A 12,466-nucleotide genomic window follows, 5' to 3' on the forward strand; every position below is an offset into this window, starting at 1 on the left:
GGCGACGCCATATGCATTTTGTCCTGTGCTGCGGTCGCGTGCTTGCTTTGCCTTTCGCTGTTATTTTTGTGATTATTCCTTTACATAGTCTGTGTTAGCCATGGGTCCTAAGAAGGGTAGTGCCAGTGTTTCCAAGCGTAATGTGGTTACGATGGAAGATAAGTTAAATCTGATTAAAAGGTATGAAAAAGGTGAAAAAGTGTCGGTGATAGCGCATGCCCTTAGGGCTGCCACGGTCAACGGTATCGAGCATCATTCATGATAGGGAACGTATTCTCGCATTAAAAAAAAAAAAAACCCACCTTTAGAGGCCATTTTTTTTCCCCGCAAGCGGGGGTTGGCCTTTTTCGGGCACCGTGGTTGTTGTTGTTTTTCCGTCCCCTTTTTGAAGCAATGTTTTACGGCCGGATGCCCTTCCTGACGCCAACCCTTTTTGCCGCCTTTTAACGACAAACAGGGAATTACCAGTGAACTGGTACTCAATTAGCCGACCTCGGAAGGATGACAGGCTGAGTCAACCCCCCTGGTGTTAATTCAGCGATCGACCGGGATTCAAACCCAGGATCCTAGGATCCTAAGCCGGCACCCTAGCCGCTAGCCCAACACCAGGGTATGCATAACGTTAATGAAAAAGCGCCGTCGGCGAGTTATTTACTTTTACGGTGTTTGTCTTCATTTTAAGGGATTACGCCCGGTTTACGTCAAAAACCGAGTTACGCCACGGCTAATGGAACCAATTAATGACGTAGGCCGGGGTATTGCTGTATGTATGTATGTATGTATGTATGTATGTGTGTGTGTGTGTATGTGTATGTGTATGTGTGTGTGTATATATATATATATATCACACAATCAGTTCGTCTTTGCATCATAATATGTACCAATAGCAAGTTTGGTCAAAATCCCATCACTGGTTCACAAATTAGAGGAGTAGCAGAATTTTTAAGCAACTGGTACCTCTGACCTTTGGCCTCTTGACCCCATAATTGAATCTATTTATCGTTAAATCATTATACATGCTTGTACGAAGTTTGACATCGTTCCTTTCAGCCGTTCTTAAGTTATCACGGTAACGAAAACCTATTATAGACTCTAACCTTTGACTCTTGACCCAAAAATCTAATCAGTTCATCTTTATGTCATTGTACATACTTGATCCAAGTTTGATTTAAATCCCTTCAGCTATTCTTAAGTTATCGCAGTGAAGACCTATCGCGGTGAAGTTATGAAGTGAAGGGTCGAGTATTTCGTGCCGTGCGGCCTAGTTGTTGAAGCTTCCCACCTTGAGGCTTGGTTCTCTTCGGGCATCCAAAGTGAAGTTATTTTTCCATTTGTGTGTTGGTCAAATTTCAACTCGTTATTTTATCGTCTATGCGTTATTGTTTGTTTATAGTTAGTTTTGGTTTGAATTTCCTGTAACTCGTAATTAATTAATCGTGTTCTGTTTTCTCCGCGTGTATGTGGCCTTGTACCCTGAGGCTACCCCCGTCGGTGGTTGTTAACTTAAGTTTTGCTTGGTTCTTAGATTTTTCCCTTCTACCCTGAACATAATACTCTTTGTTTAACGGTTTAAATCCCCACCCCTCCTCCTCCCCACCACCCCCCCAAAAAAAACCAAAAATTTATTTTCCTTTCTCCACGTGTGCTGTTGTCTCATCGTGTAGTTCTGTACATGTGTGCTGTTCGCCCCGCCCCCATTATCTCCTTGCCATCCACCTTTTGCCCTGTTCACGTGACTCGTGGTTGTCCCTCTTGGCCCTCTCCCCGTTGGTATTTTGTGAATACTACTGTGTTCAAAAAGTATCCGACCTTTATTTTCCGTGCGTAAAAAAAAAGAAGCTAGGGAGGCGTTTATTGGTGCACGTATGTAGGCGATCCTAATGCGCACGCGTGAATTTTTTCCCACCTGCAGAAGCTGTCATTCGACGGCAGACCGCCGACGAGTGAGGAAATGTAAGTGAGCGCCGTCGGATTTTCGTTTTTGACAAAATGACGGAAAAACTTGAACAACGCTACTGCATCAAATTTTGTGTAAAGCTTGGCGATTCCCAAGTGGAAACGATCCGCAAGATTCAACACCGTTCATTCCATTATGAAGGAGGATTTGGGCTTCAGGAAAACTCAGCGAAGTTCGTACCAAAGCTGCTAACGATTGAGCAGAAGCAACTCCGTTTGAAGATCGCACAAGACATGCTGGAGACTGTGAACAGCGATCCCAGCTTCCTCAACACAGTGATCACTGGCGATGAGTCCTGGGTTTATGGGTACGACCCAGAAACCAAGTTGCAGTCATCACAATGGAAGCATCCAACATCCCCGAGGCCAAAAAAAGTTGTTACACAAAGTTACACAAAATTTGATGCAGTAGCGTTGTTCAAGTTTTTCCGTCATTTTGTCAAAAACGAAAATCCGACGGCGCTCACTTACATTTCCTCACTCATCGGCGGTCTGCCGTCGAATGACAGCTTCTGCAGGTGGGAAAAAATTCACGCGTGCGCATTAGGATCGCCTACATACATGCACCAATCAACGTCTCCCTAGCTTCTTTTTTTTTTACGCACGAAAAATAAAGGTCGGATACTTTTTGAACACACTACGTATAAGATTGTTCTTCACAGTTCTGTTTAAATATTATTTAAATATGTTTAAACTTTCCCCTGCAGTGTTTTATTCAGTGGTATTTTACAACACGCTGTTTTTCTTCCTATTTAAAAGGCTTTTTTCAATTTCCTCTCCAACTCATTCCACTTAAAAAAAAATAAATTCAATCTCTTATAATTCTCTCTCACTACATGTTCTAAATTCACATTCATTCCATCCCTCCTCCATCGTTCTTAATCGGATTGCTAACTTGAAAATCACAACAAACCCAATTTGTTATCAATGTTCGTCTTTCATTAATCATCCACTTTCTAAACTCCCCTCTTGCCGCCTCCCCTCCAAACCCCCCCCCCCTTGCCCATACACTCCTAAACTCCCCCCTTGCCCCTCCACTCCTAAACTCCCCCCCCCTTGCCCCTCCACTCCTAAACTCCCCCTTCCCTTTCAAAACTCCCCCCAACCCCTCCCCTTCAAATCTCCCCCCATACCATGCCTCTCCAATTCTCCCTCCTCCCCTAAGCCGCCTCCTCCCCATTTTGTCTCCCTTCTATCTCATACCTCCACCTCCCCCAACCTCTACTTTCCTCTGCCCCCCCCCCCTCAAACAACCCCTCACTGTGCCTCATCCCATCACCATCAAGCCCTTCGTCCTCCTCATCCTTCCCTTTCTTGTAACTCTTCTGTAATCTCTGACACACTATCAACTGCTCTCCCTACCTCCCCCTCTCATCCTTCATCTTACCCTACCCCTCCCCTCCTCTGTCCTGTACCCAATGCTCCCCCTCTCTCTTCATTAACGGTATGGACCTCAAATATCTGGGGCCTTCGCTCAAACCTGACTGATCTCTCCATGCAGGTTGCTTCTGACAATCCAGACTTGATCTGCTTAACAGAAACTTTCCACCTTCAAGATGTCTCTGATTCCTTAATATCTCTTCCTGGTTACTCCCTCCTCCAGTATGATAGACCTGAGCCTCGTCCTGGTGGTGGGGTTGCTATCCTTATCAAAAACTCTCTTCCTCACTCTCCTTGCACTGCCCTCTCTCCACCTCACCCCCAGGAGTACCTCTGGCTACGGCTTACTCTCCGCTCCCACCTTTTGTTCATATGTGTTCTGTATTGTCCTCCAAACAGTGATGACTCCATTTACATTTCACTGTCTGACAACATGGACCAACTTCTATCCACTCATCCCAACTCTCTCTTCCTCATATGTGGCGATTTCAACTGTCATCATGCCAGCTGGCTGGGTGTGGGTTCCTCTCTCACCAGTCATGGCACCTCAGCAAAGGACTTCTGTGACTCACTGGGATTGACACAATCTGTCAATTTCCCGACCCGGATCTCAGCCAATGGAGTATCTTCTCTTCTAGACTTGGTTATGACAAACTTCCCTGCAAATGTCTGCTGCTCTACTTCTGCTCCAATCGGTTTTTCTGATCATGTGCTTGTTAAAGTGGACATCTCTCTGGCCATTCTCAGAGAGCCTCCTCAGCGGACGAGTCTGGCATTTCACTCAGGCCGACTGGCACGGTCTGCAAGCAGCCATCAATCATCTGGACTGGTCTCCCATCTCTACTGCCTCTGACATCAATTCTTCCTGGGAATTCTTCCAAAGCAAACTGCTCTCTCTCATGCACAGATTTATCCCATCTCGTCTTCAGTTGTCTTACCTTTCATCCCGTCCATGGTACACTGAATCTTGTGGTGAGGCAGTTGCCATGAAACAACTTGCCTTTGCCTCTTGGAAGGCTAATCCAACTGAAGGCAATCTCAGTTCCTTCCACCAAGCTTGGAACAAGTGTGGGTCTACCCTCAGGAGTGCCAGGAAGCACTATCTCTCCACACTCAAGAATGAACTCTCAAACCTGTCTCCTTCCTCCAAATCCTGGTGGCGTCTGGTCAAATCCGTTTCTGGTGTTTGTTCCTCCTCCATCCCCTCCCTTACCTCAAATGGCTACACAGTTAACACCGCACGTGACAAAGCTGAATGCCTCAACTCTGTGTTTGCCTCAAAATCTTGTGTCCCAAACCCATCTCTCTCTGTTCCCACCTTACCCCTTCGAACCCAACTGCTCCTGGACTCTGTGTCCTTCTCTCCTGACAAGGTGAGAAGTTTTTGTCAAACCTCGACTATGATTCTGCAACTGGACCAGACGGCATCAGCCCACGGGTCTTCAAATCCTGCTCTGCCGCTCTATCTCACCCTCTCTCTGTTCTTTTCACCCTCTCTTTTGCTCAAGGTCATCTGCCATCTGCTTGGAAATCAGCAAACATTATCGCCTTACACAAAAAAGGTGCAAAAACAGATCCTTGCAACTACAGACCAATAAGCCTGCTCCCAATTATCAGCAAAGTCATGGAATCCATCATTGCTTCAGATATCAAATCCTTCCTCTTCTCCAACAGCTTGATCTCTGATCATCAATATGGATTCAGACCAGGTCATTCTACTCTGGACATGCTGCTTCGGCTGTCTCAACAATGGATGGAGGTCCTCAATGCCAAACAGGAAATCAGAGCTGTCTCAATTGACATATCACGTGCCTTCGATACGGTCTGGCACCCAGCTCTGCTCACCAAACTCTCCTCCTATGGTATCCATGGAAATCTCCACGCATGGCTTGCGGACTTCCTCTCTGGTTGTAATCAACGTGTGGCCCTGAATGGATTCCTCTCATCTCCCCTTCCTGTTCAGGCTGGACTTCCCCAAGGCAGTGTTCTGGGCCCTGTGCTTTTTCTGGTCTTCATCAATGATCTCTCCGACTCTCTGGAAAATCCTCTCTATCTCTTTGCTGATGACTCCACTCTCTGCCGCTACATTCCTCTTCCCTTAGATCGGCAGTCTGCAGCCTCCTCACTCTCTGAAGACCTGGAGAAAAATCACACACTGGTCAAACAAGTGGAACATGTCTTTCAATCCTGACAAATCTCACACTCTTACGATGTCTCTCCGAAAAGACCGACTGGACAACCCTCCCATCTACTTTCTCAACAATCCTCTCCAAGAAGTTCTGTCGCTCAAGCTTTTGGGTCTCACTATCTGCCATGATCTTTCTTGGGAAAACCACATTTCCAAGCTGGCCTCCAAAGCTAGTCGCCGACTGGGCATCCTCCGTCGTGCGAAGTCTTTCCTTGGCACACCTGAGCTCCTCACCACATACAAGGCTTTCATCCGCAGCTCAATGGAATACTGTTCTCCCCTATGGGCCGGTGCTCCTGCCTCACACCTCGCTCGGCTTAACGCTGTTGAAACCAAAGCTTTCAGAATCATTGGAATCTCCCGCGATGAAGCTATCTCCGAGGGCCTTTCACTCACTCACCGCAGGCAGGTAGGTGGTCTTTCTGTCTTCTACCGACTCCTCTCCGGCCTTGCTCCACCAGCTCTCTCTGTGCTTTGTCCCCCAAATATTCCTGCAGGTCATACAAGATCTGCCAGCAACCCTCTGATGGTTAAACTGCCGAAATCTAGGCTCTCTGCTCACCTTCACTCTTTCATTCCTCTTTTCTCCCACCTCTGGAACAAACTCCCACACTCCCTTCAATCCCACTCCTCCCTCCAGGTCTTTAAAACAGCTGTTCACCACCATCTCTTATCTTCCCCCATCCAAAACCTTGATCTTTTCTACCCCCCGCTAATTCACCCCAGATCCACTTTGTTTGAAATTCCAACTTCTTTCCTGGAAGTCCTTGCAGTGTCCATATGTTTTATACCTCTACCACACCCCCTTCCCATGCCTCCCTCCCAACCCCCCTCAAAGCCCTCTCCCTCCCACAGATCTCTCGATGTCCCTGCTCTCAAATGTTGTGCGTTTCCTTCCCCTCTCTCTCCCCATCTTGTCTACCGCTCCCCAAGTTATATGTTTTATGTGTTGGTTTGTCTTTCTGTGTGATTAATGTTAGCTCTTTCACAAGCCTCGATCTTGTATACAAAAAAACAACAAAAAAAAAGAAGACATATCACGGCCGCACAGACGAATGGACTGTCAACCCAAACAATGCTTCCAGCGACTTTGCCAGCGCAGGCATTAAAAAAAAAACAACAAAAAAAAAACGCAGAGGGCTGGAGGTATACCAGACAATAATTGTCTTCTTGCATAACACTGGTCAACAGCCAAATTGGTTCTGACTTATTTTCAACTGTTTCCAACTAATTTCGTACCCACAAATCCGACTATGACCTTAAAATTTCGCTATCATGTAACCTTGACGTAGTAAATCATAAGTGTGGAAAAAATCTTTAGAGCATGCGAATTTCTTGATTAAGTCTCAATAAGTCTATTTATTGTCACAAAAAATAATATGAACTTAAAGTTTTTATTTACATCACATAAAAAATGTAAATCTCCAAAAATAATATGAACTTTAAGTTTTTATTTACATCACATTAAAAGTGCTTCTGAACTCTACTTTTGCGTTTGTCGGAGCAATCACTTTCACGCTGTAAAGTTCAACAGTAGTCACCCATCACGTTTGGATTGAATCGGCCTTGATATCGAGTCTCCATGATGGCAATTTCCTGGTGATATCTTTCTCCATGTTCATCACTGACATCGCCAAGATTTTGTGGAAGGAAGTCCAGATGAGAATGGAAGAAATGTATCTTGAGTGACATTCGAGCACCAAGCGCCTGGTAACTCTTAAACATCTTGTCAACAAGCTCTTCATAATTTGGTGCTCAAAAATTTCCAAGGTAATTGTTAGCAAGAGCCACAAAGCTGTCCCAAGCAATGCTTTCCAGCTCAGATAGTCTCGTTACAAAGTCCTGATTAGTGAGTACAAGACGAATTTCGGCTGTGGCTGATATTCCTATGGTATACTGGTTCTCAAAAACTGGATGTGCTAGTGAAATATACTAGAACCATAAAACTTTTCAAATTTTGTTGACCAGTGTAATTGATCCTGGCAGCTCCAATTGTGGTATTTCAGGATGACTCATTCTAACATCAATTATGAGTTCATTAACCCCCTTTTTACACCTAACCCATTGTTGTAAAATACACCTGCAAGCACACATACAGACTTTCCAACCTCTCCATCCCTCTATATACATGTACCAAAGAATACTCAACAATATGAAACATCTGCACTACCATCTTCGAATATAGATGAAGCCTCATTGAAATAAAAACAAGCATTCTGAGTATTGTGCTGCAATACATGTCCCCTACCAAAGTTCAAAGTGCCATAACTTTGTCAAAAATGATCGAATATGCAAATTTATGCACTGTTGATGCTGGTTTTCAAACTTGATCTGAGGTATGCTGAGACACGTGTGTCACGCCTCGCCTCGTTGATAAGCCCGCAAGGTCGCTCCGTGGAGCAGCCTGCACGTATGGCACTGTGTGAATTATATAAATTATTACCAACTCACGGTCTGAGGTACTAGCGATTCAAGAGATATCCATTTTTTTTTTTAATACTTTCGTTTAATTAACGATATCTGCCAAACCACGTGCCCTATCGCAAATTCCAAAAGGACATTTTAGTGCTGAACAGATCTGTGAAGTTTCCCCTCGATTGGATCAAAAATGAGGGAGGAGCTCGGTTTTAAAGGTTCATGCTTAAAAACGTCATAACTCTGAAACCATGTGACGCATGACGTCATGCTCGCTGACTTTTTTTGTTCGTCATGGGTATGCGATTCCGCCTGCAAAGTTTGGCCTCGATCTGTTCAGCTGTTGCAGAGAAAAAGGGGTTTTCGTGTTTTCACGAAAAACAATATAGCGGCCGAACCACGTGACCTGCGACGTCATAATTACAATTAAAATATTCTCCAGACCGAGTCCATCATATGGTGAAAATTTTAATCTCAATCGGTCCTTTTATTGCAGAGAAATTGGTTTTTAAAGGAAATTAAAACTTAAAATGGCACTGAATTAAGGATCATCAGAATTATCAGAACTACCAAAGTTCAAAGTGCCATAACTTTGTTAAAAATTATCGAAACGTCGTGAAGTTCGAACTTGACCTGTAACTTATCATGAGGAAACCATGTGCCAAGTTTGAAATCATTAGCATTAAGCGTTTAGAAAAAAAGTCCAGAAAACTGTTCTTTGCATGACGGACTGACGGACTGACGGACTGAGGGACGGCGTGCAAACCTATAGTCCCCTCCGGTGTACACTGGTAGGGGACTAATAACATGAATGACGTGAAAGGCATCTCCAAAGAGCAGACTCGAGGACAAGCATTAAGAAAATGCATTAAGAAAATAATCGCCGTGTGTACTTGCAAAAGGTGTTCATCCACTGAAGTAATGGACAGTGCTATTTCCAAGTATATGTCCCTTATTATAGCAAAAGAGAAGGGAGGGATATATTATAAGTTCTATAGAAGTTAGCAAAAGGCATCGAAAGGAATCTTGATGAAGGAACTTTTAACGATCAACTCATGATAACCGAAATAATCACAACTGCAATATCAATCACACTGCGGCCAAACATACGGTGCACACCAAACAGTGACCATGCATTATTGTGTGTTCTAATTTGCCATCTCATTTATTCCTCCACCCATGTTGTAGCCACAGACCTGCTCTAGGTCCTTAAGGGTTTGGCTTGCGGAATTTGCCCGCTCTCGACATTCCTCAAGCTCAGTTCGTGCTACAACGAGTTCTCGATCACGACCACCTTTGGCACTGGCCAGCTGTTTCTCCAGTGAAGAAGCATGCTTCTCCGCCTCCTGTAAGGCAAGAGCTGCTTCCTTGGCAGCCTGTTCACCTTCCTCTGGAAGTAAATGGGGTGAGTGGTGAAGAGGGGAGGGGAAGGGTCAAGGTGACAAGATGGAGAGAGAAAGACAGGTATTGAGGAATCTTTTTCCTTCCAAAATTCTGATTTTGCATGGCAACCATGATCTAGCGACTAGTTTGCTCACACCTGTGAGTATCAGCTTATAATGGTGAAGATCTGTCATTTACAAATTTACAGCAATGATCAATAATTTATCCATTGGTCAATTTTTCAATTTTTTCACGTCATTTATCCAAAACTTCAAGTCAATTTTTTTCAACAAATGTATTTGTAGTGTTTGCGATATTACTTTTTTATAAGCAATTTAGGTTGAAAAAATATATAAAAATAATTTTAAAAAGAACCCCTCAGCACATACATATGGGAGGGGGTAGGTGCAGACTGGAAGTTTGGGACGATTACACCTCACCACCACGTAATTCAAAGCACCTCACCACCAAGTAATTTAAAACACCTCACCACCACGTAATTCAAAACACCTCACCACCATATAATTAAAAACACCTCACCACCACGTCATTCAAAACACCTCACCAACACGTGATTTAACAACACCTCACCACCACATGATTTAAAAACACCTCACCACCACATAATTCAAAATATCTCTCCACCACGTGATACAAAACCACCACCTCGTGATTCAAAACCACCACCACGTTATTAAAAACACTTCACAAGCACGGAAACAAAAGTTTCAGAGAGTATTTCAATGACAACACAGACACTGCCCAGATATATAGATATATAGATAAATGACTGCACCTGAGTTGCTGTGTTGTCATGGTTTACACCAATCATAATTCAAACAATTATTTTGCACAAATGTATTTGTAAGAAATGAAATCAGATGATGACTTGGAGTTGACATAAAGCTGTGAGGGAGTCTCAATGGATTTTATATTACAGGCCTTAATTTCATTTAAAATGCATTTTGTTCTGACAAGTAAACGAAAAAACATGTTTTAGGGCTGCACACTTGTATTTAAAACCTCTTTTTTATATATATATATATATATATATATATATATATATATGTACATAAATTTTTTTAATGTTATTTTTTAAATTAAATTTTGATCGATGAAAATGTACCAGAAAAGAAGACCGTGGGCCAAATTTCAGCTCTCTAGGACGTATGGAACCCAGAAAACGAACTGCTCAAAGATTTGAAACGGGACAAACACGCAAAGTTCAGATGAAGTTAAATAAAAGTGTGTAAAAACGGTAACTTTCGTCGAATTTTCCTCCCGTTTTATGCAATCGAGTCAACCCATCTTAGCGACTATGAAAAATGAAATGAGATATTGAATTAGAGTCGAGGTAAAACCGTGAAAGAGTCAGAAAGCGCGAGCCTAACAGAGGGCTCAGAGCCCTGCGGAGCAAACAAAATGGAGATTTGTTTTTGAAGCCCCTCCCAGAACGGGTGGAGCCCACCCATGAACGGACAGACTCTGACCAGAGACTGGAGGAGGGTATTATAGTGATATGTCAGATATTGCACCCTCTGCTCCTCCTTCCCCATAGCAGCCCACGACTCAAATAAACTGTCTTGTCTTGTTGGCAGGAAGCATTATTGTGTACTACTCAAACACTGGTGGATTTTGTTAACATTCTTCAACTTCTGGTCAACACAACAGTTTATTTATGAAAATTCCAGCGAGTCAATTATAAAGATATAATACTTACGGATAGTATTTTGAAGCGTTTTGAGCTCCACTTCTCTCCTGTGCTCTCTGCTCTGCTGTAAGGTTGCTAGGTGGAGTGCTTCTTGCTGTTTGTGAAGTTCCACCACTTGCTTCAGCTCCCCATATCTGCAGCACCATCGTGCACACGCACGCACACCAAAGGTTTCAAAGCTTGATCCAATAATCCTATTTGAGAAATGTTTAAAGCTGCCCACACAATGGGGCAATTCAATCATGCAAATCCCAGCGATTACACAAAAGTAATTACCAAATTCAGGTATGATTGAAGCAAACCTTGCATACATCTTGAACATTTCCCAAGTGAATTTCAAGCACAGTGGCTTCATTTCCTGCGAATTTGTCTTTGGGTGTTTAAATTAAACTTTAAAATTGACAGAATCCTCCACCAGAGAGGAACCCGACAAAACTGTACGATTTGCCTTGATTTGAGAGGGGTTTAAAAGTGGAGATTACATTTGGATATCGCAAACACCAAGTATGGGATATCAACCGCAAGCAATTTGCTGGAGGAATAGGATGATCTCGGGGCATTCCTCAGGTGAAAGAAAGGACTTGCAAATGAGCCCCACATGACAACTTTCATGGAGAGGTGAAACAGAGGATTATTTGGAGACGCTTGAGTAATACTAAGAGAAATTGGCCGGAATTTGCACAAACAAATTGCTCTGGTGTGTGGCTCGTTTAAAGTGGAAAATGGATTGAGTGAGGAGAAAACAAAAACAAATAAAGACCAGAAGGCCAAGGAAAAGGAAAGAGCAGATACATCAGTTTAAAATATTAAAGGAATAAATTTTTTTTTTTTTTATTGTACTTTTTGGCAATCCCCTCAAGCTTTGCAAGCTGCTGCTCGGTGACAACAAGTTGAGCACGAGCAGACTCCAGCTCCTGATTCTGAACAGAAAGTTCCTGAAGCTGGAGCAACACGGAGGTGGTTTGAGCCCTGGCACCTGAGAAACAAAGGGATAAAAAAAAAAAAATACCAGGTTTGAGTTAAAATTTCATCTCACTTCAAAATAATTGGATTTGCTTCTTTCAAAAAAAACCCCAAAAAAGTAATACAAAATGCCGTTACAGTCCTTGTTATCTAAATTTGAAATAAACATAGACCTCATTTCAAAACTAACTAGAACGCCACTCAGTAGAGAGCATACTTCCGCCTGGTTGGCCAGAGCACTCAATGGCCAAGAATGACTGAAAAAATTATACTAGCTGGATCCGGATCTTCACCAAAATTGAATCGATTCTTCCTTGTCACACACACAACCTGTCCAACAAGTTTCATCCAAATCCATCAATAACTTTTTGAGATATCCTGCTATGTACCGTTTTTGGCCCGATCTCCCAATGGTGAAGAATCACTTAAAAAATGAAATAATTCTCATATGCGAATCCATATTCAGATCT

The 12,466-nt window shown here is 43.2% G+C and overlaps 1 protein-coding gene across 1 annotated transcript in view; it reads right to left on the reverse strand.

Moving 5' to 3' along the window:
* SMC2 (structural maintenance of chromosomes 2) overlaps positions 1 to 12,466 on the reverse strand; it is a 75,938-nt gene that overhangs the window by 21,329 nt on the left and 42,143 nt on the right. The window contains exons 16-18 of the mRNA XM_068097486.2: positions 11,874 to 12,009; positions 11,043 to 11,167; positions 9,136 to 9,329 (exon numbers count right to left, since the gene is read on the reverse strand). Coding sequence (XP_067953587.2) covers positions 9,136 to 9,329; positions 11,043 to 11,167; positions 11,874 to 12,009 — 455 coding nt within the window. The remainder of the gene's footprint in view (positions 1 to 9,135; positions 9,330 to 11,042; positions 11,168 to 11,873; positions 12,010 to 12,466) is intronic.

The sequence above is a fragment of the Myxine glutinosa genome, chromosome 2, assembly GCF_964187855.1.
Source record: "Myxine glutinosa chromosome 2, kmMyxGlut1.1, whole genome shotgun sequence".
Lineage (NCBI taxonomy): Eukaryota > Metazoa > Chordata > Myxini > Myxiniformes > Myxinidae > Myxine > Myxine glutinosa.